Source organism: Hippopotamus amphibius, chromosome X (genome assembly GCF_030028045.1).
Source record: "Hippopotamus amphibius kiboko isolate mHipAmp2 chromosome X, mHipAmp2.hap2, whole genome shotgun sequence".
Lineage (NCBI taxonomy): Eukaryota > Metazoa > Chordata > Mammalia > Artiodactyla > Hippopotamidae > Hippopotamus > Hippopotamus amphibius.
Genome location: NC_080203.1, coordinates 77,517,932 through 77,543,581, shown reverse-complemented (window position 1 = coordinate 77,543,581; position 25,650 = coordinate 77,517,932). Strand labels below are relative to the sequence as shown.

Genomic DNA, 25,650 nt, shown 5'->3' with positions numbered 1-25,650 from the left:
CATATGGCTGTAGTTCTTTTATTTCCATTTCAGTATAGTTTTCCATTGTGTAATTATACCACTATGTATTCTTTCTACTGTTGATGGATATTTCAGTTGTTTCCAGTTTTTGGCTCTTATCAACAATACATTCTTGTTCATGTATCCTGATGCATATGTGTAAGAATTTTCTAAGGTATATACCTAGAATTAGAATTCCTGGGTCATAGGGTACATATACACCCAACTGTCTTCCAAAGTATTCTAATGTGTTAGAGTCTTGGTTGCTCAACCTTCCCCAGGTGGTTATATTCCCCATGTTTTGTTAGAGTTTTGAATAGTTGCCAATCTAGTAGGTGGGGAGTGATAAACTTCATTGCGGTTTTAATTTTCATTACCTTGATGACTGGTTGATCACCTTTTCATATGTTCATTGGCCATGTATATTTTCTTTTCTGTAAAATGCCCGATCTATTCTTGCCCATTTTTCTATTGTGCCTGTCTCTTAACTGATTTTAAAAAGTAGTTCTTTATATACTGTAGCTTCTAGTCACTTTTCAATTCTATCTATTGCAAACTTCCCCACCCCCACATGCTTTGCAAATATCTTCTCCTTCATCTCTGGCTTGTCTTTTCAATCTCTTTTCATTTATGATTCCATTATATTATGTCTTGTTTAAGAAATCCTTCAGTACCCCCAAGACATTCTTGACGATATTCTATATTACCTAATAAAAGCTTCACAGTTTTGCCTTCACATTTAACTCTGTAATTCACCTGGAACTGTTTTCTGTACATGGAATGATGTAGAGGTCCGATTTTGGTTTTCCATGTAACTACCCATTTGTCCTAGCACTGTTTATTGAAAATTCCATCCTTTTCCCACTGATGAGCAGTGCCACTTTTGTCATATATTAAGTGCCCAAATATGCCTTGGTCTGTTTCTGGGCACTCTATTCTATTAAGCCAAATTAAGTTTTCCAAATCTATATATATCTCCTCACTTATTTAGGACTTCGTTAATATTTCTCAATAATTTTCCTTGTAGCCATCTTACACATCTTTTGTCCTATTCTTGGGTAATTTGTATTTTGACTCTATTGGAAGTCATATTTTAAAATCTTTATAGTAAAATATACAAACAGAAAAGCACATATATCACAAGCGAATAGCTAGTGCTGAATTCTCACAAACTGAATAAACTCATGTAACCAGCATAAATAGAATCTTTTAAAATTTTATATTCTAACCTTGTTTTTGGCATATGGAAATAAAATTTATTTTCTAATATTGACTTTGTATCTAGGAACCAGATTTATTCTCTCCATAGTCTGTCTTTAGCCACTTTGCTAAAACCACTATGTGTAAGATCACCAGTGATATCTCAATTACCAAAATGAGTTGGTTCTTTTCAGTGTCCATCTTACCTGACTTCTCTGTGGCATTGACACTTGAACATACCCTTCTTGAAACTCTTCTGGTTTGTGAATCCTCACACTCCTAGTTCTTTTCTTAACTCAAACCATTCCTTTTTAGTCTTGCTTTTTCTTCTTCCTATTCCTAATAATATTCTAATTATTGTATCAACATGATCTCCTTGACTAGCAATGAGTACCCATAACCTGCTGTTAGTTCTTGCTCAGCAATATTGTGGAGATTCACCCACTTCTAGTCTATTCCTGCTGCCCCTGCAAAGTCCATGCCTTCCCCAGCACACCTGGTCAGGAGCCCCCTAACACTTTCACTCCTAGGAGGCATTCCTTCTAAATACCATAGCTCTGTTCATCTCCTTAAAATACCACTTCATACACAGCACCTCCCCTGGTTAGAAACTCAGTGGCATACCACTGCGTATAGAATGAAGTCTAAAAACCATAGCTATGCCTTCTAGAACCTTTGTACCCTGGTCCCAGCTTACCTCCTCAGCTATCTTTCACAGCTTCCCTGCCCACACTCTCTACTCCAGCTACTTGGCTTGCACAACATGCCCTGCTAATTCTGGCTTCGGCATACTTTCATCACAGCTGTCTCCTCTTCTCTCCCAGAATGAAATCATCCTCCCCATCCCCCATCAAACTATCTACAACATGGCCATCTTTTGAGGTCCAACTTAAGTCTTAAGGTTTTTGATGTCACCTTTTGTAACTATTTCATCTTCTAATGTATTTCTTCTCCTCTGAAATTCTGTAGTACCAGGGGGCTACCTGATCATTTTCTGGCCCCTCTATACTTGCAGCTTCATCTCCCACCACTTCCCCACAAACGACAGGGATCCAGCCACAGCAGTCTACTCATGGCTGTCCAAATGGTACTGTTGTTTCAGATCTCTGTCCTGTCGTACTTGTGTATGCTGGGTTTTTTCTTTTCCCTACTGCCTTAGAAACCTGGTTTCATCAAGCGCCCCTGTTCCTCCTGTGTTTTTAACCTTTCCCTCTCTATTGGCTTTTCCCCCTCAGCACAGAAGCATACCAATGTGTTTCTCCCATTTTAAAACAAACGAAATCCTTCATCCCCCTCATACTACTGCTCTTTTCCCTTTTCCTTTCACTCTGCTTTTTGGCAGCCTTCCATCCTCATCCCATTGAAACTGTCCCTGCCGAGATCAACCAATGACCTGAATAACTGAATCTATTAAGCTCTTTTCAGTCCTCCTCTTGGTGACTCCACTGTGTCTGACACCCTGCCCCTTCTTCTGGACAGTCTCTTTCCTCCCTTGGATCTGTGACACTACCCTCTCCTGAGTTTCCTCTTAATTTTCTGAGGACTCTTTCTCAGGCTCCTCTTCTTCCACCCACTCATACTTGAAACATGGCCTAGGTTCTGTCCTGGGATTTTTTTTCTTTCTCTTCCCACTGTTCAAGCCCATCACCTTGCCACCTCCTCAGCACCCTAAGTGGTCTCACTCACTTAGATGCTTATAGCTTCTACCCATATGCTGCTGATCCCAAATCTCTATCTCCAGCCCATATCTCACATCTACAATTCAGTATGTAAATGTAGTTGCCTATGAGGCATCTCATGAATGTCCCACAGGTACCTCCCATTCCACATATCTAAAGCTCAGCTCCCCATCCCTCCCTGCCTCTGTTAAACCTGCGGCTTCATTACCTGTATTCAGTAATATCAACATTCTCCCAGTCACCCAAGCCAGAAACCAGGGCATCATTCCATACTCTTCCTTCACTCTGACTCCTCCACCCAATCTCATCAGTCACCAAGTCCTGTCAGTCTTACTTTCTCATCTCTCAAGCCACTTTCTTTTCTCTAACCCTACTACCACTACCTTCATTCAGGGCTTTATCATTAGCTCATAGCAAGCTTTCCAACTGGATTCCTTATCTTCAGTCAGGTACCTGTTCAAGTTATCTACCAACCAGCAGCCAGGATGTTCTCCCTAAACTGGATATCCCTGCTTAGAGCTCCTCACTTTGTACCACGCTGCTTAGCAAGGCCTTTGTGCTCTAGCCTTCCTACCTGGCTAGCTTCTCCTCTTCCCAGCCCTTCGCCACAATCTGCTTAGACATACTAAGTGTGCTACGTTCTTGCTTGTCTGTGCGTCTTTGTACATCATGCTCCTCCTGCTAGAACTGCCCTCCCTCTGTCTTCACGTGGCTAATTCTATTCTGCCCTTCGCTACTCAGCTCCAGCTCCACCCCCTTGAACTACCTCCAGTTCTTTGACCCCCTCCAATTCCTTCCACTCCCACCCCCTGCATCTAGCGCGTACCTCTTTCCTACACGAACACTACCCCAACTCTGTACTACAATCATCTCCTTGCCTGGTTGACTCCCAGTAGACAGCAAGCGAGTCAAAAGTCGGAACTCTGTCTTATTCATCTTTCAACCCCAACGGCCTGGCATAGTGCCTGACATGTCCTCATAGGCCCTCCCTGAATGCTTGAGTTCTCTCTCCCTTTTGGTCTGACTGGTAATTCCTACTAATATTTCAATTCACAGTTCAAATGTCACCCACCTATGAAACCTCTACTTTGGTTGAAGTCTTTCCATCAGTTGGTGCTCCATTGTGTTTTTTCCTAACATTTTATCATGAAAATTTTCAAAGATACAACAAAGTTGAAAGATTATACAGCAGCATCCCTACACCTAGCATCTGGATTCCACCATTAATTTTTTTACTATATTTGCTTTACTACATATCTGTCCTTTTATCCACTCATTAATCCACATTATTTTTTTAGGCTCTTCATTGGAATATAATTGCTTTACACTCTTGTACCAGCTTTTGAGGTACACCAAAGTGAATCAGCTGTATTTATACATATATCCCCATATCCCCTCCCTCCCGCGACTCCCTCCCACCCTCCCTGTTCTGGCCCTCTAAGGCATCACCCATCATCGAGTTGATCTCCCTTTGTTATGCAGCAACTTCCCACTAGCTATCTATTTTACAGTTGGTAATGTATCTATGTCTATGCTACTCTCTCACTTCGTCCCAGCTTCCCCTTCCCCCCCACTCCCCCCAAGCCTGTGTCCTCCAGTCCATCCTCTGCATCTGCATCCTTATTCTTGCCCTGTCACTGGGTTCAGCAGTACCATTTCTTTTTTTTTTTTTTAGATTCCGTATATATGAGTTAGCGTACAGTATTTGTTTTTCTCTTTCTGGCTTACTTCACTCTGTATGACAGACTCTAGGTCTATCCGCCTCAATACGTATAGCTCCATTTCATTCCTTTTTATGGCTGAGTAATACTCCACTGTATATATGTGCCACATTTTCTTTATCCATTCACCTGTTGATGGGCATTTAGGTTGCTTCCATGTCCTGGCTATTGTAAATAGTGCTGCAATGAACATTATGATACATGTTTCTTTTTGGATTATGGTTTTCTCAGGGTATATGCCCGGTAGTGGGATTACTGGATCATATGGTAGTTCTATTTTTAGTTTTTTAAGGAACCTCCAAACTGTTTTCCATAGTAGTTGTACCAACTTACATTCCCACCAACAGTGCAGGAGAGTTCCCTTTTCTCCACACCCTCTCCAATATTTATTGTTTCTAGATTTTTTGATGATGACCATTCTGACCTGTGTGAGGTGATACCTCACTGTGGCTTTGACTTGCATTTCTCTAATGATTAGTGATGTTGAGCATCTTTTCATGTGTTTGTTGGCCATCTGTATGTCTTCTTTGGAGAAAAGTCTATTTAGGTCTTCCGCCCATTTGTGGATTGGGTTATTTGCTTTTTTGGTATTAAGCTGCATGAGCTGCTTGTATATTTTGGAGATTAATCCTTTGTCTGTTGCTTCATTGGCAAGGATTTTCTCCCATTCTGAGGGTTGCTTTCTTGTCTTGTTTATGGTTTCTTTTGCTGTGCAAAAGCTTGTAAGTTTCATGAGGTCCCATTTGTTTATTCTTGATTTTATTTCCATGATTCTAGGAGGTGGGTCAAAAAGGATCTTGCTTTGATGTGTGTCATAGAGTGTTCTGCCTGTGTTTTCCTCTAGGAGTTTTATAGTGTCTGGCCTTACATTTAGGATTACATAGGTAATCCATTTTGAGTTTATTTTTGTGTGTGGTGTTAGGAAGTGTTCTAATTTCATTCTTTTACATGTTGCTGTCCAGTTTTTCCAGCACCACTTATTGAAGAAGCTGTCTTTTCTCCAATGTATATCCTTGGCTCCTTTGTCATAGATTAGTTGACCATAGTTTATCTCTGGGCTTTCTATCCTGTTCCATTGATCTATATTTCTGTTTTTGTGCCAGTACCATACTGTCTTGATCACTGTAGCCTTGTAGTATAGCCTGAAGTCAGGAAGCCGGATGTCACCAACTCTGTCTTTCCTTCTCAAGATTGCTTTGGCTATTTGGGATCTTTTGCGTTTCCATATAAATTGTAAAATTTCTTGTTCTAGTTCTGTGAAAAATGCCATTGGTAATTTGATCAGGATTGCATTGAATCTGTAAATTGCTTTGGGTAGTATAGTCATTTTCACAATGTTGATTCTTCCAATCCAAGAACATGATAAGTCCCTCCATCTGCTTGTTTCGTCTTTGATTTCTTTTATTAGTGTCATAGTTTTCTGAGTACAGGTCTTTTACCTCCTTGGTTAGGTTTATTCCTAGGTATTTTATTCTTTTTCTTGCAGTGGTGAATGGGATTGTTTCCTTAATTTCTCTTTCTGAGCTTTCATTGTTAGTGTATAGAAACACAACAGATTTCTGTGTGTTAATTCTGTATCCTGCAACTTTACCGAATTCATTGATTAGCTCAAGTAGTTTTCTGGTGGCATCTTTAGGATTTTCTATGTATAATATCATATCATCTGCAAACAGTGACAGTTTTACCTCTTCTTTTCCAATTTGGATTCCTTTTAATTCTTTTTCTTCTCTGATTTCTGTGGCAAGGACTTCCAAAACTATGTTGAATAGTAATGGCGAGAGTGGACATCCTTGTCTTGTTCCTGATCTTAGAGGGAATGCTTTCAGTTTTTCCCCATTGAGAATGATGTTTGCTGTGGGTTTGTCATATATGGCCTTTATTATGTTGAGGTAGATTCCTTCTATGCCCACCTTCTGGAGAAGTTTTATCATAAATGGGTGTTGAATTTTGTCAAAAGCTTTTTCTGCATCTGTTGAGATGATCATGTGGTTTTTATCCTTCAGTTTGTTACTATGGTGTATCACATTGATTTATTTGTATATATTAAAGAATCCTTGCATTCCAGGGATAAACCCCACTTGATCATGGTGTATGATACTTTTAATGTGTTGTTGGATTCTGTTAGCTAGTATTTTGTTGAGGATTTTTGCATCTAAATTCATCAGTGATATTGGTCTGTAATTTTCTTTTTTTGTGGTATCTTTGTCTGGTTTTGGTATCAGGGTAATGTTGCCCTCATAGAATGTGTTTGGGAGTGTTCCTTCCTCTGCAATGTTTTGAAAGAGCTTGAGAAGGATGGGTGTTAACTCTTCTCTAAATGTTTGATAAAATTCACCTGTGAATCCATCTGGTCCTGGACTTTTGTTTGTTGGGAGATTTTTAATCACAGTTTCAATTTCATTATTTGTGATTGATCTGTTCATATTTTCTATGTCTTCCTGATTCAGTCTTGGAAGGTTATACCTTTCTAAGAATCTGTCCATTTCATCCAGGTTGTCCATTTTATTGGCACATAGTTGCTTGCAGTAGTCTCTTATGGTGCTTTTATAGGTGTTTTCCTTCTCTTGTGTTTCCTATTTAGAAAAGTTCCTTTAGCAATTGTTGTAAGGCTGGTTTGGTGGTGCTGAGTTCTCTTAACTTTTGCTTGTCTGCAAAGCTTTTGATTTCTCCATCAAATCTGAATGAGATTCTTGCTGGGTAGAGTATTCTTGGCTGTAGGTTTTTCTCTTTCAGGACTTTCAGTATATCCTTCCATTCCCTTCTGGCCTGCTGAGTTTCTGCAGAAAGATCAGCTGTTATCCTTATGGGTTTTCCCTTATATGTTATTTGCTGCTTTTCTCTTGCTGCTTTTAATATTTTTTCTTTGTGTTTAATTGTTGTTAGTTTGATTAATATGTGCCTCAGTGTGTTTCTCCTTGGATTTATTCTGTATTGGACTCTCTGTGCTTCTTGGACTTGATTAATTATTTCCTTTCCCATGTTGGGGAAGTTTTCCACTATAACCTCTTCAAATATTTTCTCAGACGCTTTCTTGTTTTCTTCTTCTTCTGGGATGCCTATGAGTCGAATGTTGGTGCGCTTAATGTTGTCCCCGTGGTCTCTGAGACTGTCTTCTATTCTTTTTGTTCTTTTTTCTCTTTCCTTCTCTGTAGCAGTTATTTCCCCCATTATGTCTTCCAACTCACTTATTCATTCTTCTGCTTCAGTCATTCTGCTGTTTATACCATCTAGAGTATTTTTAATTTAGGTTATTTTGTTGTCCATTACTGTCTGTTTGCTCTTTAGTTCTTCTGAGTCCTTATTAACTGTTTCTTGTATTTTCTGTATTTTGTTATCAAGATTTTGTATCATTTTTACTATCATTACTCTGAATTCTTTTTCAGGCAATTTTCCTATTTCCTCTTCATTTATTTGGTCTTCTGGATTTTTTTCCTGCTCCTTTGCCTGCATGGTGTTTCTTTGTTTTCTCATTTTGTCTAATTTATAGGATTTTCTTTCTCCTTTCCCTATGCTGCCTACTAGTAATTCCTCTTGTTTCTGCCCTCTGCCCCCTGTGGTGGTGTTGGTTCAGTGTCTTGAGTAGGCTTCCTGGTGGGGGGCCTTGTGTCTGCTTTCTGGTGTGTGGCTCTGTGTCTTTTCTTTCTCATGAGCAGGGCCATGGCAGGTGGTGTGTTTTAGGGTATCCATGAGGTTAATATGGCTTTGGGTCATCTCTGTGCTGATGGGAGGGTTTGTGTTCCTGTCTTATTTGTAGTTTGGTGTGAGGTGTCCAGCACTGGCAATTGCAGACAGTCGGATGAAGCAGAGTCTTAGACTCTGATACAGGGCTCTATGAGAGTTCTCTGCAGTTAATCTTCCCTGTTTCTGAGGACTCCCTAGTAGTCTAGCATCCTGCATTCAGTGCTCCCTCCCCGGAGCCTCCTACTTGACTTCTGATGGAGCAGTCCAGACTTCAGAGGTTGCTTGTCCTGGCAATAAAGGGGTTTAAAGAAGACTGTCCAAGCCCCAGACTAATGGCAGAGTATTGAGTGAAACAAATAGTAAGTCAACAAAACACATACATATAGAAGACACACAAATACTGAATCCAATAAAACATAAGGCACTAGAAAGACCTGACAGAAGGACCCCAGTAAGCAATCAGGCAATCAAAAAGAAAACCAACAGAAATTCAAAACCAAAAAAATAAAATAAAATAAACCCACACACGCAAACACAAATCCAGGGAGATTTTGAAAGCTAGGATCAAATATAATAAAGGGCAAGAGTACCACCAGACAGACTGAAGATTCTCAGAATGAATTCAGACAATTATACTTAGAACTAAGATAAAGACAAAACCTAATAATAAAAACCAAAGCATTGTGTCATCTGGAGAATAAAGCAAGGAAACAGAGCAGACCGATAATATTGCTTATAAGTATATTAAGATAAAATAAACTAAAAAAGGATAGAAGACAGGGCAACAGAAGAGCATAGTATGACTGGAAATATGAAAAGAAAGAAATAGAAATGTATAAAAGATAGAGATGAAAAGAAGGTGGGAGAAATACAGTCAGCACAACAAAAAACTTAGCTAGAAATAGAAATATATTAAAAGGCTAAAAATAAAAATAAAAAATAGAATAGAAAAAAATATGTTATAAAACATGTAGATCCCTTAGGACTAAGATCGTAATTAAAAAAAAAAACAAACTAGACCTGACCCCAGAATGGACCAGATCAATAGAATTAATAATAATATTTCTGTTTCCTTGGGGTCTCAGCTGTAGGTGTCCTTTTACCCACCTTGGGCTTTTTGTATTACTCTGCGACCAGCAGAGCTTCCTTTATTGTTCGTTTGTAAGTGCTGATGTGTGGGGAGAGAGAGGGTACAATAGTGGCTTCTTCCCCTGGGAATGAGTGAGCAGTGGCACTCTGTCTGGGTCGCAGCGGCTTGGGCAGTGCCTGTTGCAGAGGGACACCGGCGGCTCAGGCCGAGAGAGCAACTCCAACAGTGGCTCCTACCCCCTGCTTCGACTCCACCGGGGCGCCCTGCCTGGGTCACGGTGGCTCAGTCGGCCATGGTGGTGCCTGTTGCAGAGAGACGCCGGTGGCTCAGGTGTAAACAGAATGTCTCCAGAGCTGGGCCACTCTGCGGACTTTTGGCTCTCAGCTGCAGGCACTCTAGGCCAGCCCCGCCCAGGGGCCTTTGTTATCCCTGAGTGCATTAGCCAGGCCCAGAGGGTTCCTTCCTTTGTCCATCTCAGACTCTGAGAGAGAGGCTACACCCACGGCTCCTCCCCCTTCCTTGTGAGTCAGCAGCAGCAAGCCGCTGCCATGGCCACCCAGCTTTCCATGGTAGGCACTCTCCACTGCAGATTTCTTCCCTCCTGTCCCCTCAGTCCATCTCCCCACTGCCAACAATGTTTCTCACCCTGAACCAGTTGTCCAGTTCCCATGTTCCTGCTCCCAGGCCCTCTGTTCAGCTGTGAATCAATGTCTCAGTCTGGACACGCTGAGCCCTGGTGCAGACCCTCCGTGTGTTTCTCACTCTTTCCTGTCTGCCACTTTCCAGCTCAGCCGTTTCACCCTCTTTGAATAGTCCCAAATGCCTCCCTTCTGTCCCAGGGAAATTCCCCATTGGAGAAGGGGTTTGCCCGTCAGATAAGGGACATTTCCCCAAATTCGGCAATCTCTCCTCTGTTTCAGATCCCCCGCCCTAGGGTGTGGGACCCGTCCCTTTCCTTTCTTCTCCTCCTCTTTCTCCTTTTTTTCCCCCTCTGTCCTACCCAGTTATGTCAGGATCTTTGCAGTCCTTTCTGGTGTCCAAGGTCGTTTGCTGGTGTTCAGCTGGTTCTCTGTGGGAATTATTGCATCTTTTGGTGTATTCCTGATGCATCTGTGGAGAGGGATGCATTCCATGTCCTTCTACTTCGCCACCATCTTTCTTCTTTTAACTACAGTTAAGCAAGAGATACCTTGCTGTCCTTCTAGCCATCTTGTCCTCTTTTTATGAAAGGCAAAAAAGGTGACTGATCCTGGGTTTGGTTGCTAGTTTCTTCCATAGAACAAAGAGGGGGAGGTGAAGAGGTAAAGTCCACATTCTTTTTTAAAATGCATTTTAAAGTAAATTGCACACATTAGTGCACTTCCTCCCAAATTCTTAAGCTTACATATTATTAACTGGAGTTTAATATTTGTTTAGATTTTTAATGTAAAATCTACAATGAAAAGCACACATACATTTTAAGTGTATTTTAGCTGAATTTTGACAAATGCATTTACCTAAAAGTCTGTAATCCAAAGCCTTATCATAATATAGAAGATTATCTCCCTTCCCTGTCAGTTGTCATCCTACCTCATCTCACAGCATTCTCCCTTTCCATTGTAATTATATTTGTCTTTTTTTCTCATTAAACTTTGTTTTCCTTGAAGGTAGCGACCAGTTCGTATTTTCTGGCCACCTGTGCTAAGAACTGTGCCTGACACACAGTAGGTGTTCCATAACTGTTGGCTGGCCGGATATATGAATATCTGCCTTATTCTTGGAATGTGAGCATATGTTGTATTCGTTCTCTTTCTTTCTCATCTTCCACATCCAAAAGGTCTCTTGGTCATGTTATTTTTGTGACTTAAATACCTTTGACTTCTGTCTCCTTCATTCCTCTCCCATGGTTCCTGTCCTTAGAGATCTCTCAACTGAACTATGAAAATAACCTCCTAAATGGTTTCTTAAACACCAGTTTTTTACTCCCAAATCTACCTTCCAAATGACTACTAAAGTAGTATTTCTAAAATCAAAATTTGATCATGTTTACTCCCTATTTAAAACGTTTCATTTGTGTCCATCATCTACAACAGATGGTTTTAATCTGCCTTCCTTTTAGAACAGAAGAACTCTTTTTAAAATGAAATCTTAAAACAAATTCTAACAATTGAAATAAATTAAAAAACTGATTTTAAATTCACATAAATTTATTTTATAAGTTCAAATTTATAACATTGAGTAGGTCAATCTTCAAACAATAAGAATATTATAGCTATTTTTATGATCACAAGTTTTCTTTATATTAACTTGCATATCATAAAATTTTTCATGGTAAAAAATGCAGTACATCCAGCAAAGGAGTTGTATCTAGGATATATGAAGAACTCTCAAAACTCAATAGTAAAAAACAATCCAACTAGGAAATGAGCACGACATGAACAGCTATTTCACTGAAGAGGATATACAGATGGCAATAAGCACGTGCAAAGATGTTCAGCATCCTTAGGAAATATAAGTGAAAACCACAAGGAGGTATCACTGAACACCTCTCAGAATAGCTAAAAGAAAAAATAGTAACAATACCAAATACTGGCAAGAATGTGGTTAAATAGAATTTCTCATACATTGTGCTGTTGGATATTTATTCCAGAGAAAGTATTTGTTCACACAGAAACCTATACGTGAATGTTTATAGCTGCTCTATTTGTAATAACCAGAAACTAGAAACAACTCAAATGTCCACCAGCAGGTAAATGAATGGTTAAACAAACTGTGGTACATCTATGCCATGTGATACTATTCAGCAGTAAAAAGGAATGAATTATTGAAAAAGACTCCTTGGATGGATTATTATTATGCTGAGTGGAAAAAAAAAAGGCTAGTCTCAAAAGGTTACACTGTATATGCTGTTTATACATTCTTGAAATAATAAAATTATAGGGGAGAAAGCTTAATGGTTGCCAGGGGTTAGGGATTGGAGGGTGAAGACGTAGGTGTGCCTATAAAGGGTAGTACAAGAGAGCCTTGTGATGGTAGTACACTTCTGTCTCTTGATTTGGGTGATCATTACATGAAGTTATACATGTGGGAAAATTACACAGAACTACACGCACACACACCCAGAGTACATGTAAAAACTGGTCAGATCCGAATAACATCTGGGGATTGTGCCGCTGTTAATTTCTTAGTTCTGATATTGTACTATGGTTATGTGAGATGTTACCTTTGGGGGAGGCTGGGTGAATGGTGCACAAGACCTTGCTGTACACTTTTTGCAGCTTCCTGTGAATCTATAATTATTTCAAAATAAAACGCTTTTTTAATGCAGTATAATGAAAAGTAATTTTTTCTCTTTCCCCAAATCCCTAGTCTGTGTTTTTAGACATTCTCTCTTTCTATATACATGGAAGCATACTATATACTCTGTTCTAATCTACCCTTTATTTATGGAGATTTTTCCATATCAGCATATACATCTCTACTATATTCTTTTTCATATCCATATATTGTATAGATATGCCATTGTATTTATTATACCATTCCTCTATTGATGAACATTTAGGTTGGTTCCAGACTTTTCCTATTACACACTAGGCAACAGTGAACATTCTTAGTTGTTAGTATATAACATGATGGGAATTCTGGATGACGGTGACAATCTTATTTAAGGTTTTGTATCTAATTTTTTCTACAATTTTTTCTTGTCATATATTATCAAGAAAATCCTGATTCATACTAATACATAATTATGAATTATAAACATTGTTTGACAGCCCAGTTTACAATCTCCTCTATTATTAAACTGATCTAGGAGCTTCAGTGAGTGATAGGACATTTAAATTCAATGTTGGATCACTAATGATATATTTCCTAATTTATGTTATATAATAAGTATAAATGTCTAACAAGATACTCACAAAGCTTACAAGAAGCATCGAAACCATCTCTTTTTTTTTTGAGTGCCATTGGCTAAGTGCTTCATATGCACCATTGCATTTAATCTTTCTTTTCCAGCTTTATTGAGATATTCTTGACATATAGCATATGTTACATTTAGAGTGTACAATGTGATGATTTGACACACATATATATTGCGAAATGATTACCACAATAAGGGTAGTTAACACCTCCATCCCCTCACATGATTACCGTGTGTGTGTGTGTGTGTGTGTGTGTGTGTGGTGATAACATTTAAGCTTTACTCCCTTAGAACAGAGTAATGGTTATCAGAGGGGAAGGGGTTGGGGAAAGATGAAATGGGTAAAGGGAAGCAACTGTATGGTGATGGATGGAAACTAAAATTTTGGTGATGAACATCCTGTAGGATATATAGAAGTAGAAATGTAATGTTGTGCACATGAAACATATAATGTTATAAACCAATGTTATCTCAATAAATTTTTTCCCAGCTCTTTATTGGCGTATAATTGCTTTACACTGTTGTGCCAGTTTCTGCTGTACAACAAAGTGAATCAGCTGTATTTATACATATATCCCCATATCCCCTCCCTCCCACGACTCCCTCCCACCCTCTCTATCCCACCCTTCTAGGTCATCACTCATCAAGTTGATCTCCCTGTGTTATACAGCAGCTTCCCACTAGCTATCTATTTTACATTTGGTAGTATATATATGTCAATGCTACTCTCTCACTTTGTCCCAGCTTCCCCCCTCCCCCCGCTCCTGCCCTGTGTCCTCAAGTCCATTCTCTATGTCTGCGTCTTTATTTTAAAAAAAGATTTAGTCTCTTAACAACCATCAAGTACGTAATACAGTACTGTTGATTATAGTCACCATGCTGTACTTGAGATACCCAGAACTTATTCACCTAATAGCTGGATGTTTGACCCTTTGACCAACATCTTCCCATTTCCCTCACCCCTCAGCCTCTGGCAGCCACCATTCTACTCTCTATGAGTTCACCTTTTTATAGATCCCGCCTATAAGGTGAAGACATACAGTATTTGTCTTTCTCCATCTGATTTATTTCACCCAGCGTGACGCCCTCAGGATTTTCTTCTTTTTTTTTGTGGCTGAATAATATTTGTGTGTGTGTGTGTACCACATTTTCTTTATTCATTCCTCGATCAATGGACACAGATAGTGAAACCATCTTTAATAACATATCATAACATGTTGAGTTCCATATTCATTTGGTCCCACACAACTGACTGTGACACAGTGCTGAGCACATGAATTGAGTAACTGCCTCTGTCTGGTGTTTCAGTACAAGCTCATGTGCTCCAGTGGTATAAATATTTATACAGTTTTCCGTGAGTGTGCATGTGAACTGAACAAAAGTCTAGTACAAAGCCACAACTTTAAATTACACATATGCAAAAACTTCAACCACATGTACAAATAATAGAGGTATTTTCAAAGACCACAGAAAAAGTAATTAACCTTGCTGTGCAAGATAATGCGTTGGTAGACTCCAGTGTGTTAAGATTTGCTTTATAGCACATTGGAATGAGCCATTTAAATGCAGTTTAAAAAAATTTTTTTTAATAAAAATAAAAAAAAAACAGGAAAAAATGCAGTTTTAAAATAGTTAAAATAACTTTAAGTAGCGGTGATGGTTGCACAACAACATAATATACTTTAATGCCACTTAAAAACTGTTAAAATGGTACATTTTATGTTATATATATTTTCCCACAATAAACATAATTTTAAAAAAAATCCAAATTACACTTGTGGAAACTCTGCAGTACTTTTGTGGTTCCCTAAAGTATCCCTAAGGTTCTGAGGAACACAATTTGAAAACCACTGCCCTACAGGATAAACACAAATACTGAGCATGACATATCTGTCATGCTCTTTATGATCCGTCCCTAATTGTCCTCTAGCCTCATTATTTGTTACTCTCTGTCTCATAACATGCGGTATTTTCCTATCGAAACTACCTGTAGTTCATAGATGTATGATGCCCTCTCACAAGTATGTGCCTTGACGTATGTTACTTCTCTGCCTGGAATGCCCTTACATTCTTCTTTCCTACTCTTCCCTCCTCCATCGGCATTGTCCTAGTCATTCTTCACAGTTCAGCTCAGATTTTCAATTTCCACTCCCTCCTATGAGAACCCAATTTTCCTTTAACATTATATTTGCAATTATTTTTTGTTGGCTTGTCTGTCTCCTTTTAGATTTTTAACTCCGTGAGAGTAGGGATTGTGACTTATTCATTTTTGTATCTCTAATGCCTAGCACAGTGCCTAGAATATTGAACATATTCACTAGATGATGAAAAGGACTCGGATGTGTGGAGTGAGAAAAGAGGGAGAGTCCAGGATGTCTCAGGTTTGCTGTTTGTTCAGTGACTGTTTAGGTGGTGAGACAAATGAAAAGGAACAGTGCTGGAAGTGAAATAGATTTGCACTGAAAGATGAATTCTGTGTTGTTCAAGTATGTGTTATGCAATGCCACTTGGGCACAGCCCACTAGAGGTTATTCAGTAGGCAGACAAAATATAGCTTTATACAATAGGAAGGAGGTCTGGTTTGGAGATGCAGATTTGAGGGAGTCATTAATATAGGTATTTATTGGAACTCTAGGCAAGGATGAGATACCCCAGGAAGAGTATATGTAGTAAGCAAAGAGTTTAAGACAATTGCAAGAGAATATCAACATTTAATGGGCCGGTATTGGAAAGACTATCCCATTAAGTAGGCTGGGAATGATTGAGAATGGGGGACACAGTAGTCACATGGCTCTGGAGGAGGGACTTGAGAGTTCAAGATTTCTTTAAATATATTTTCCCCCAACCCCATCTTTTCAGCCTCAAATCTTTCCTCTTTCCAAGGCAACTGATACCTCTAAGTGAGCAAATTAGCTCATTTCCATAGAGCATAGAGGTTAAGATCATGGACTTTGGAGTCAGACTGCCTCCATGTGAATCCTGACTCTGCCACTTATTAGCTACGTGACCTTAGGCAAGTTACCTGACTTCTTCGTGCCTCAGCTCTCATATCTGTCAACACAAGGATAATCATACTTTATGCACACTTTATCAGACTGTTGTGAGGGTTAAATGAGGTAATAAGTATAAAGTTCCTAGAACAGTATCTGGCTTAAACACTGTATAAACTTAGCTGTTATTATCACTGTCATCATCATTGTTGTCCCTTTGCAGGTAGTTTAGACTGAGGCTCCTCCATCTTGCTGAGTCAGTTATTGCTTCTCTACCTGTACTCTAAAAACACATTGAAACCTCTTGCCTACTGATATTTCCTCTCCTGTGCTCTGTGATCTTATGCGTTGTTACTTTTAAATTCCTGTTAGCGGTATCTTGAGGGGAAAGAAATGCCGGTGGTCAGTCTATTTTTGAACATAATTTCCTTTAATGCTCTCTGTGTTCTTTTTGTATATGATTTTACTTGTTACATCGATTCCTATGAAGCGATATCAATTTTTATTGGAATAATATGTGTCTAGATAATTACAGTTTTATTTTTTGAAAGGCTTTCATACTTTTCCCCTTTTAGACTTTCTGTACCAGAAACTTAACTGTCTTTTTTTCCAGAATTTTAAAGATCTGTTTTCTTAGCATCTAGCGTACTGATGTCTGACCATGCACCTCGGTCCCCTGCAACCACATTCTCATCATTTTACTTACGTAATCAGTTCTTCCATGTGTGTCAACTTGAAGGCCAAAGCAGCCATTTCCTCCTTCACTTGCAGTATCTTTTTTGGTGAAGAAATTGTCATCAGGGTAGATAAGGAATTTATCGGGTGCTCTGCTTTCAGTGTCATGTAACAGCAAATATCCAGATTATCTAAGTTTCTCTATCCTATTAATAATAACTTACATGTAGGTAGCACTTTATAGATCACATTTGATTTTTATCATAGCCTCATGAGGTAAGGTATGTATTACACCTGTTTTATGGATAAAGGAAAATTTTAGTGGCTTGTCCACGTTGTTAAGTGGCAGAGGCAGAGTTTGAACTAAGATTCTATCTCCCAATCAAGTTCCTTCCCACTCTATCCCCTCTAAGTAGTTACTCCTGTAAGTCTTGTGATCTGCTGCAGTAATAGATCATTCCCCTTCTCTCTAACTAGGCAGACCATATCTATACTATCATATTACTTCTGTTTTTCACCCTAATTTTCTTGGCTTTGCTACCTGCCTTAGGCTCATACATATTTTTTTCACACGTAGAGCAAGGTTTCTCAGCTGTGGCACTATTGACATTTTGGGTCAAATAATATTGGAAAGAAAGGGGAGGAGGAAGGAAGGAAGGGTCAGTAAATTTGTAGCCACAATAAGGGTGAAGAATAGGATCCATGAAAGAAATGGAAGGATAGTAGTAGGATGCAGAGAGGAATTTTGGAGCTCAGGATCTTATAGTTGTTTTGGGTTACAAGGGAGTCCAGAGTACGGCTGAATAAGTAAAGCAGTATAGCACTAACAATAATGATGCCATTTATATATCATTTAACTTTTTGTATAAAGTATCTTATTAACTCCCCACCACAACCTAATGAGGTGGGTAGGTTTGCCTCATTTTATTGAGGAACTTACCCAAAATCGCATAGCTAGTCAGTAACAGAGCCAGAAGTAGAACCTAGGTCTGACACCATTGCCCATGCACTTAACCATTATACTATATAGACTTTCCATGATAAACAACCATGGGAGGGTCAGGGCTTTCAAGGGACCTCAGATTATTACAATGTTTAAAAAGTAAACCTTGGAATTTAAGAAGTGGAAAAGAATCTTTACTCTATTTAAAGCAATAAGAGGAAAGGTGTTTCAGTGTGGTATAGTAGAAAGAGCATAGGATTTGACTGCAATCCTGAGATGGAATCTCAGGCCTACCACTTACCGGCTAGTGGTACCACTTGACCTTAGACAAGTCATTTAACCTTTGAGCTAGTTTCCTCATCAATAAACTGAAAATGATAGTAAACATAATGATAATAATAAAAAATAGCTTTTAATGTAATTTCACAACATTAAGGATTAAGTGTGATAATGTATATAAAAAGTAAATAACTATACAAGTGGTTGTTGTCGTGGTGATCATTTTCTGTCTCTGCTTTGTTTCCATCGGAAAGGGCAAGAAGTGTCAACAGACTCAGTTGTGCATTCACCTTTGTCCTTTGAACTTTACTTAACTGGAAGACCAACTGTTTGAAAGAGGTAGAGATGGAAGGAAAGTAAACTAGAGTGGACATCACCAACTTCTACCAGCATTATGTTTATTCCCATTTCTACCCATACCCCCTAGGAAAAACATGGCCTATTTCCCAAAGAACATAAGAATATTTGATAAGAACACTAAAGATTTTTAAATAATGTTTTTCATTTCTATAAAGCTTTCTGTTTGAAAAAAAAAAAAGGAGGCACTCTCAGAAAAGTGAACAGGATTAAGAGGGTTCCTTAAGATTGTTGACTTCATATTTCTATGGGGTCTTTATTTCTTTCCTTTCTTAGGATAGGTATATGTTACGTATTACCAAGGTAACATGGATATATGTTACCAAGCAATTTAAATTTTGTTTTCTGCTATTAGGTATTAATATTAACCGAGGCCTCCTATGCTTGGGAAATGTAATCAGTGCTCTTGGAGATGACAAAAAGGGTGGTTTCGTGCCCTACAGAGATTCCAAGTTGACGCGACTGCTTCAAGGTAAGCCCAAAGTGCCTCTAAAAATAAGAGATAACTCAGAATGATAGTACTGAGAAAGCAAAGACAGAACAGGTAAAAAGCCAGACTTTTGGACTATTACATACAGAGCTGTCTAATTGATAAACAGGAGAGAGACCTGTTGGCAAGCAGGCTTCTGGGGTAATGGAAAAATGTTTTCATATATGGCTTTGAGAGCCAAAAAATCTGCAGTGTCAACTGTACTTAGTACTTTGTACCTGCAAATGAACTTGGTTACTGTCTTTGTTAGTGCTGATAAGCAGAATTCCCTAAAGAGTTAAAATCGACCTAGAGGGGGCATCCAAAGAATGTTTAATCCTAATAATACCTCCTAACTTACTTGGCCCAGGCCCCAGTTGTTTTAACCTGATTAGCTGCTGAAGTCACAGTCTCTCTTAAGAATGAGGACACATGCGATAGGATTCTAAACTATATCATTTTACACAATAAAAATCTTTATGTTTTTATGTTGACACAATAGGAAATTTGTAGATACTTAAGAATTTTTTTCTTACAGCTCTAAGATTGAAGTCACCAACCCAAATGGACAGCTTTGCTTGCATCCTACTTGTTTGATTTCATTTCTTTCCATTGTTTCAGATTCTCTAGGAGGAAATAGCCACACTCTTATGATAGCCTGTGTGAGTCCTGCTGACTCCAATCTAGAGGAAACATTAAATACTCTTCGCTATGCTGACAGAGCAAGAAAAATCAAGAACAAACCTGTTGTTAATATTGATCCTCAGACAGCTGAACTTAATCATCTGAAGCAACAGGTAGAAGGGACTTTACATTTGTTGGGGAAAATTACAAGTATGTGAGTGGAATGATAGAGCTCCTATTTCTCAGCTTCTTCTCTACCAGCAGTTTAGAGATGTTGGTTAAGCATTATGTTAGCTTAGGGAAATCTTAAAGTAACTCCTATTAACATGTTTTTTGGTTATATTTAAGATTAGGGGTTGCACTAGAGATTTTACTGATAAAGAAGTGAGCAGTGAGAGAGGTAGGCAGGGATCAGATCCCAAAGGTCTTTATATGACTTGTTAAAGAATTTGGAATCCAACCTGAAAGCTGTAGGGGGGGCCATTGAAAGATTTAAGTAAGAGGATGACATGTTGAAATGAGATTACTCTACCAAGTATATAGAAAGTGGATTAGAGGTGGGCATGACTAGAAGTAGGAAAATAAATTAGGGTATATAATAACTCAGGTGAGAACTATGGCCTGAACTAAAGACAATAGCAATAGAGATGAAGAAAAGGGGACAAATTAGAAACAAAAAACATGGAGGTAGAATGTATAGGGCTTATAAATGTGGTAACACATTTGACATGGAAGGGTAGGTAGGGAGAATCAAAGTTGATTCCCAGGTTTCTTGCTTGGACAACTGAATAAATGGTAGTAACAATCATTGACTCAGGGGATATAGGAGGAAAAACGGGGTCAGGTAGGGAAATGGAAATGATGAAATTCAGTTTGGGGCATTTTGAATTTGAAGGGCTTGGGGGACATCTAAGTAGAGTTCAAGCATGGCTGGGTATGTGGGTTTAATGTAGAGAGGTCTGAACTGAAGTTACAGATTTGAGAATCATCAGCATTTAGATGGTATCTGAAGTTATGGAGTGGATGAGATCAAAGAGTGCCTGGCATGTTAAAGGCATGTATTCAATATTTACTGAATGAGCAAATGACCAAGATGAGAGAACAAGGCTAGACAGAACTCAGGGTTAACAGCAGCATTTAAGGAAGGGGGAAAGGAGAGAAGACAACAAGAGAGATGAAGAAGGAGCAAACAGGTAGGAAGAAAATCAGTGGTTCATGGAAGACAAGGGAAGGAAGTCTCAAGGAGGGCCACCAAAAGTGTAAATGTATAAAGAAGTGTAAAGTAAAATAAAGGTTGAAAAGTATCCATTGCTTTTTTTTAAATCAACAAGGAGGCTATTGATGACAGCAATGAGAAAGGGTCAGGGGAATGATAGGAGCAGATTGCTATGGGATGGACAGTGAATGCTAGATAAGGAAGTGGAGGAAGTTGATAGGCTCTTCTTTCAAGAAGGCAAGATGAAAGAAGACAATAGCTGGTAGTCATGGGCCAAGGGATGTAAATCTGTTTGTTTTTAAAATGTGGAAGAGACTTGAACATGTGAAAGAACCAGTTGGGAGAGACTAAAACTGAGAATAGGGATGAGTTGATAAGGGGTCATCTCTTAGTTGAGATCCTGAGCACAAATAAAGAGGGCTTTTCTTGCCCCCAAGACTAGAAGAAAAGAGGTTAGGATAGGAAGAATACGGTGACACTAATCTAAAGGAAGAAGAAGGGAAATCGAGTAATTTTCAGAGGTCATCTTCTAAGAGCAAGCAAGCAGATGACAGGGTAGAGGGACTGAGGTGACCATAGAAGGCTTAAAATCATGGAAATGGAAGAAATAGCTGACTAGGAACTTGAATTTGTGGTAGTATCAGTATGACTGGCAGTAGCCCTGGCAGAGGAGCTGAGAGGGCAGATGGTTGGACTGACCCCTTTGCCGGGGGTGGGTCAGCTTTTCTTGGTGTATTACTCTTTCCAATGGGAATCTAATGTTTTCCAACTGTCTAGCGTTCCCTCTGTCTCTGGCCTTCCTCTTCAGTGATAATAATTACTATTCATTTAATCTGTTGTCTTCCTTCCCCTTATCCTCCTTTATTTCCTTCCCTCCTAGGGTTCACTTATAGAAAATATAAGTAATTTACCTGTTCACAGAATCATCTCAGTTATAAAATACCTTGTTCAGTTCTGCTCCTCCGTTTTCTTTCATGTGTATTCCTATTGACAAAAGTGCTCTTCTTCCTGGTCATTTATTTGTTTATCCATTCCAACAGTAGATATTTATTGAACACTATTATGTGCCAGGTACTGTGCTGGGATACATTGTTGAGCAAAGCAGACACAGTTTCTGCCTTCATGGAACTTATTGCCTAGTGGGAGAGACAAACATTAAATAACACAATCATACCAACATATCATTATAAACTTGGATAGTATGCTATAGGGCACTGTGAACAGGATCTTCTGTTAAATATCTAATCTGAGAAGGCTTCCCTGAGGTAGCTACATCTGAGCTGAGATCTGAGGGACTGAGTAGGAATCATCTATGCAGAAAAGAAAGAAGAGGATTCCAGGGAGAAGAAATAGCATGGGTAGCAAAGTATAATGGGAAAGAGCATTGACACTGCAGCCAGGCTGCCCAGGTTCAAATCCTGGCTCTCTACCTCACTAGCTATTTACCTTGGGCAAGTTCTCTGTGCCTCAGTTTTCCTATCTATAAAATGGAAATAATAATAGTACCTGCTTCGTAGGGTTTTTGTGAGGGTTAAATGAGTTTATACATGTAGAGCACTTAGAACAGTGCCAGGCATACAGTATGTCTGCAAAGGTCTTGAGTTTGCAAGGAGTATAGTGCATTTGAAGACCTTAGAATGCCAGCATGGCTAGAATGGAGAGAGCAAGGAAAGGGTGTTCCAGTCTGAAACTAGAGATGAAGCAGAGGCCTGATCAAGGCCTCATGTACTATGTTAAAAATGATTTTAAGCAAGGTGGCAATGTTGATAATTTACACTTTTAAAAGATGATATGGCTGCTGTGTGGAAATAGATTACAGTGGAGCAGAAGTAGACTCATGGAGACCACTGAAGAAGTTCCTACAGTGGTCCAAGAGAGAGAAATGGTGGTTTCGACTTAGGGGGGTGGTGGTGGTGAAAGAAGTGACCAGTGGATTAGATAAGGGGGTAAAGGTATGACACCCAACTTTCTGGCATGTGAAACTGCGTGTTCACTGCCCTAGAGTACACTGGAGAAGGACCAGGTTTGGGATAGCAGACAACTAGGTGGAAATATTAAGTAGATAGTTGAATATAAAGGTTCTAAATTCAAACATAAAAACTAAAGGGATCTAATAATAGTAATACTCAGCTCCCTGGGCTAATTTGAGGATTAAATGAGATATTATGTCTAAACCATTTTGCATGGTGTCTGGCTCCAGGGGCTAGACTCAGGCCTCAAAGAAGCTCCCTTCCTTTCAGATTTCCTGTCTCACCTTGACATTCACGTAGTGATTATGGTTCCAAAAAAAACCTTTTGTATTCATCATTTAATTTTATCATCATAATAAGCCAGTGAACACAACAGATATCTTTATTCCCATTTTAAGACACTGGGGTCTAAGAAGTGAATATAGGTGGTTCAGGGCAGGCTGATGGAGGAACCAGGTCTCCTGATATCCTGCCCTTGACTTTTCCCACTATCTCCCCAAGATGGAGCAATAGTGGCTTGTCAAGGAACAGAGAAACTCTTCTCCCTGCAATGTGATAGTAACTCTGATAAGCCTTACTTGCAGGTTGCAAGGGAGAGAGAGCTGTATTGGAGGGAACAGCACCCCCCTACCAGCAATTCCTTCACTGGTGGCCAGCAAATCCCCCCTAAGCTTTCTGCCCGAAGACTCCTACTCATAAAATGGATATAAAATACCAGTTTCTCCCTGTCAAACAGCCTTGTTCCCTGTAAATGCTTTCGAAATCTATGTGGATCAAATGAAATCACATGTGTAGTCATGCTTTGGAAATAATGACGTGATAATAAATGTAAAATACTAGTGTTAATGTATTTTTTAAAAGAGTTCTAAATTCAGAAAGATCTGTGTTTGAGATAAATTTGGGAGTCACCAGTTTATAGATGGTAATTGAAACCACAGGCAGAGATGAGATTTTAAGGAGAAAATATAAAGTGAGTGAGCTTTGAGGAACTTTATCATTTAAAGGATGATTGGAGCAAAGATGAACTAAGAGACTTAGAAGATCAGCTTGAAGAATAGAAGGAAAAGCAGCAAAGTGTGATGTCTTGGTAACCCAAATGCTACCAAACAAATAAAATGAAGACAGAAAAATGCCCATGGGATGTAGTGACATGCAGATCATTGGTGACATCGTCAAGAGTTATTTCAGTAGAATGTTGTGAGCACAAATCAGATTGGAATAGGTTAAAGAGCAAGTGAGAGAAGAGCAAAAGGAAATGGAGGCAGTGGGTGTAGACTATTCTGTCAAACTTTGTGAAGGAAATCAGGCAAAAGAGATAGGAAGTGGGATTGGGAAAGGTGCTTTTGTTTTGTGTTATTTTAAGATGGGAGAGACTTGAACATGTTTTAATTTTAGTAGGAAGGATCCTGTAAAAAGGGAGAAGTCAAAGATATAGAAAAGAGAAGGGATAACACAGAATAAAATTTATCAAAAGGCAAGAAGAGTTGTGATCCAAAGCTCAAGCAGAACAGCTCCTCTTTTGTCATGAGGAAATGGAGAAGAGGATTGCACGTGCACTCTGGTTTAAGATCCATCCCCATTAAGCCTCCTTTGGACTATTTTGGGATTTCATTAATTTGCTTCTTCTCAGAACCCTAAAGTACTTAACTATACTTGATAACTTAGTATCTTCTGTCTTGTGTTATTTCCTACTTTTTCAGGCCTTAGTCTTGTCTTCATCAACTAGATTGTAAACTGGGTAATAAACCACAAGAGTTTATTCTTGTATCACCCTCCCACATTGCCTAGCCCAGTACTAGGTTTGATTTTTTTTAAAAAAAATAGATGCTCAATAAAAACTCATGAAGATGCTTAGGTAAAAAGAGATGACTCATCTTCTAAGTGCTAGTTATTCATGTAATGCGGATTGTCCTTTTATCATTGAATTATCAGTCATGTTGCTTTCTGTAATACCTAAGATATGCCTTAGATTTCATAGGTATCAAGTAAAATTACCCTACTGCTAATCATGGTTATTTTGCTGATAAGGGATAAGTAGCTTTTGATTGGTAACTAGCTGACTATTTTTCTTTGCCTTTTCCAGGTACAACAGCTACAGGTCTTGTTGCTACAAGCCCATGGAGGTACCCTGCCTGGATCTATAAAGTAAGAGTCATAGACTAATTTTAAATGTATATTCTAACAGAGCCTTTTTCTCCTTATGATTGTTTTCCCCTGATACTCTAAAGTTTCTGGTAGTACTTGGTGACAAGGTAGGGATCTTAACAAATTTGCTGTCTATTTAGGGCTTAGCTAGTTAGCTTTGAGACAACCTGATATAATAGAAAGAGCATGGGTCCTGGCCTGAAAAATTTATTAATTGGAATTCTACCATGAGGAAGAGCTGTCTCTCCCCTCCTACCATTTATTTATTTCATTATGTATTTAGAGCCATATAGACTCATGGGTATTTATTTTATTCTATGCATTAACATCCAATACTATCATTATTTGTTTTATTGCTTGTCTTATTTGTTGTTTCTGCTTTGTCTACTAGGAGCCTTCAGGGTGGCTCTTGTATTCTTTAACATGACATCAAGTTTTTAAGCATATCAACCAGATGTTCTACACCCACCTTGTATTTTCCCTGCCCCAGTTCTGGAATCAACCATATATCCAAGGAACCCTGGGTTTTTTTTTTTAATTGGAAAATGGTGTTTAGAAACCAGATGCAGGTGCTAGGTGTGCTCATTGTTACTGGGATGTCACCACTTCTAGGCCCTCTCAGTGAGTAGAGCTAGGAAATATCTGTATATATACTACCCACACATATATCTATATTTTTATACCTATCAAACTGTGTGTATATATATATATAT

The 25,650-nt window shown here is 38.9% G+C and overlaps 1 protein-coding gene across 7 annotated transcripts in view; it reads left to right on the top strand.

The window, feature by feature from the left end:
• Positions 1-25,650, top strand: part of KIF4A (kinesin family member 4A) — a 104,367-nt gene that overhangs the window by 24,552 nt on the left and 54,165 nt on the right. For all 7 annotated transcript variants that reach the window (XM_057718010.1, XM_057718007.1, XM_057718008.1 and 4 more), the window contains 3 exons: positions 18,869-18,985; positions 19,604-19,779; positions 24,876-24,937. In XM_057718010.1, the coding sequence (XP_057573993.1) occupies positions 18,869-18,985; positions 19,604-19,779; positions 24,876-24,937 (355 nt within the window). The remainder of the gene's footprint in view (positions 1-18,868; positions 18,986-19,603; positions 19,780-24,875; positions 24,938-25,650) is intronic.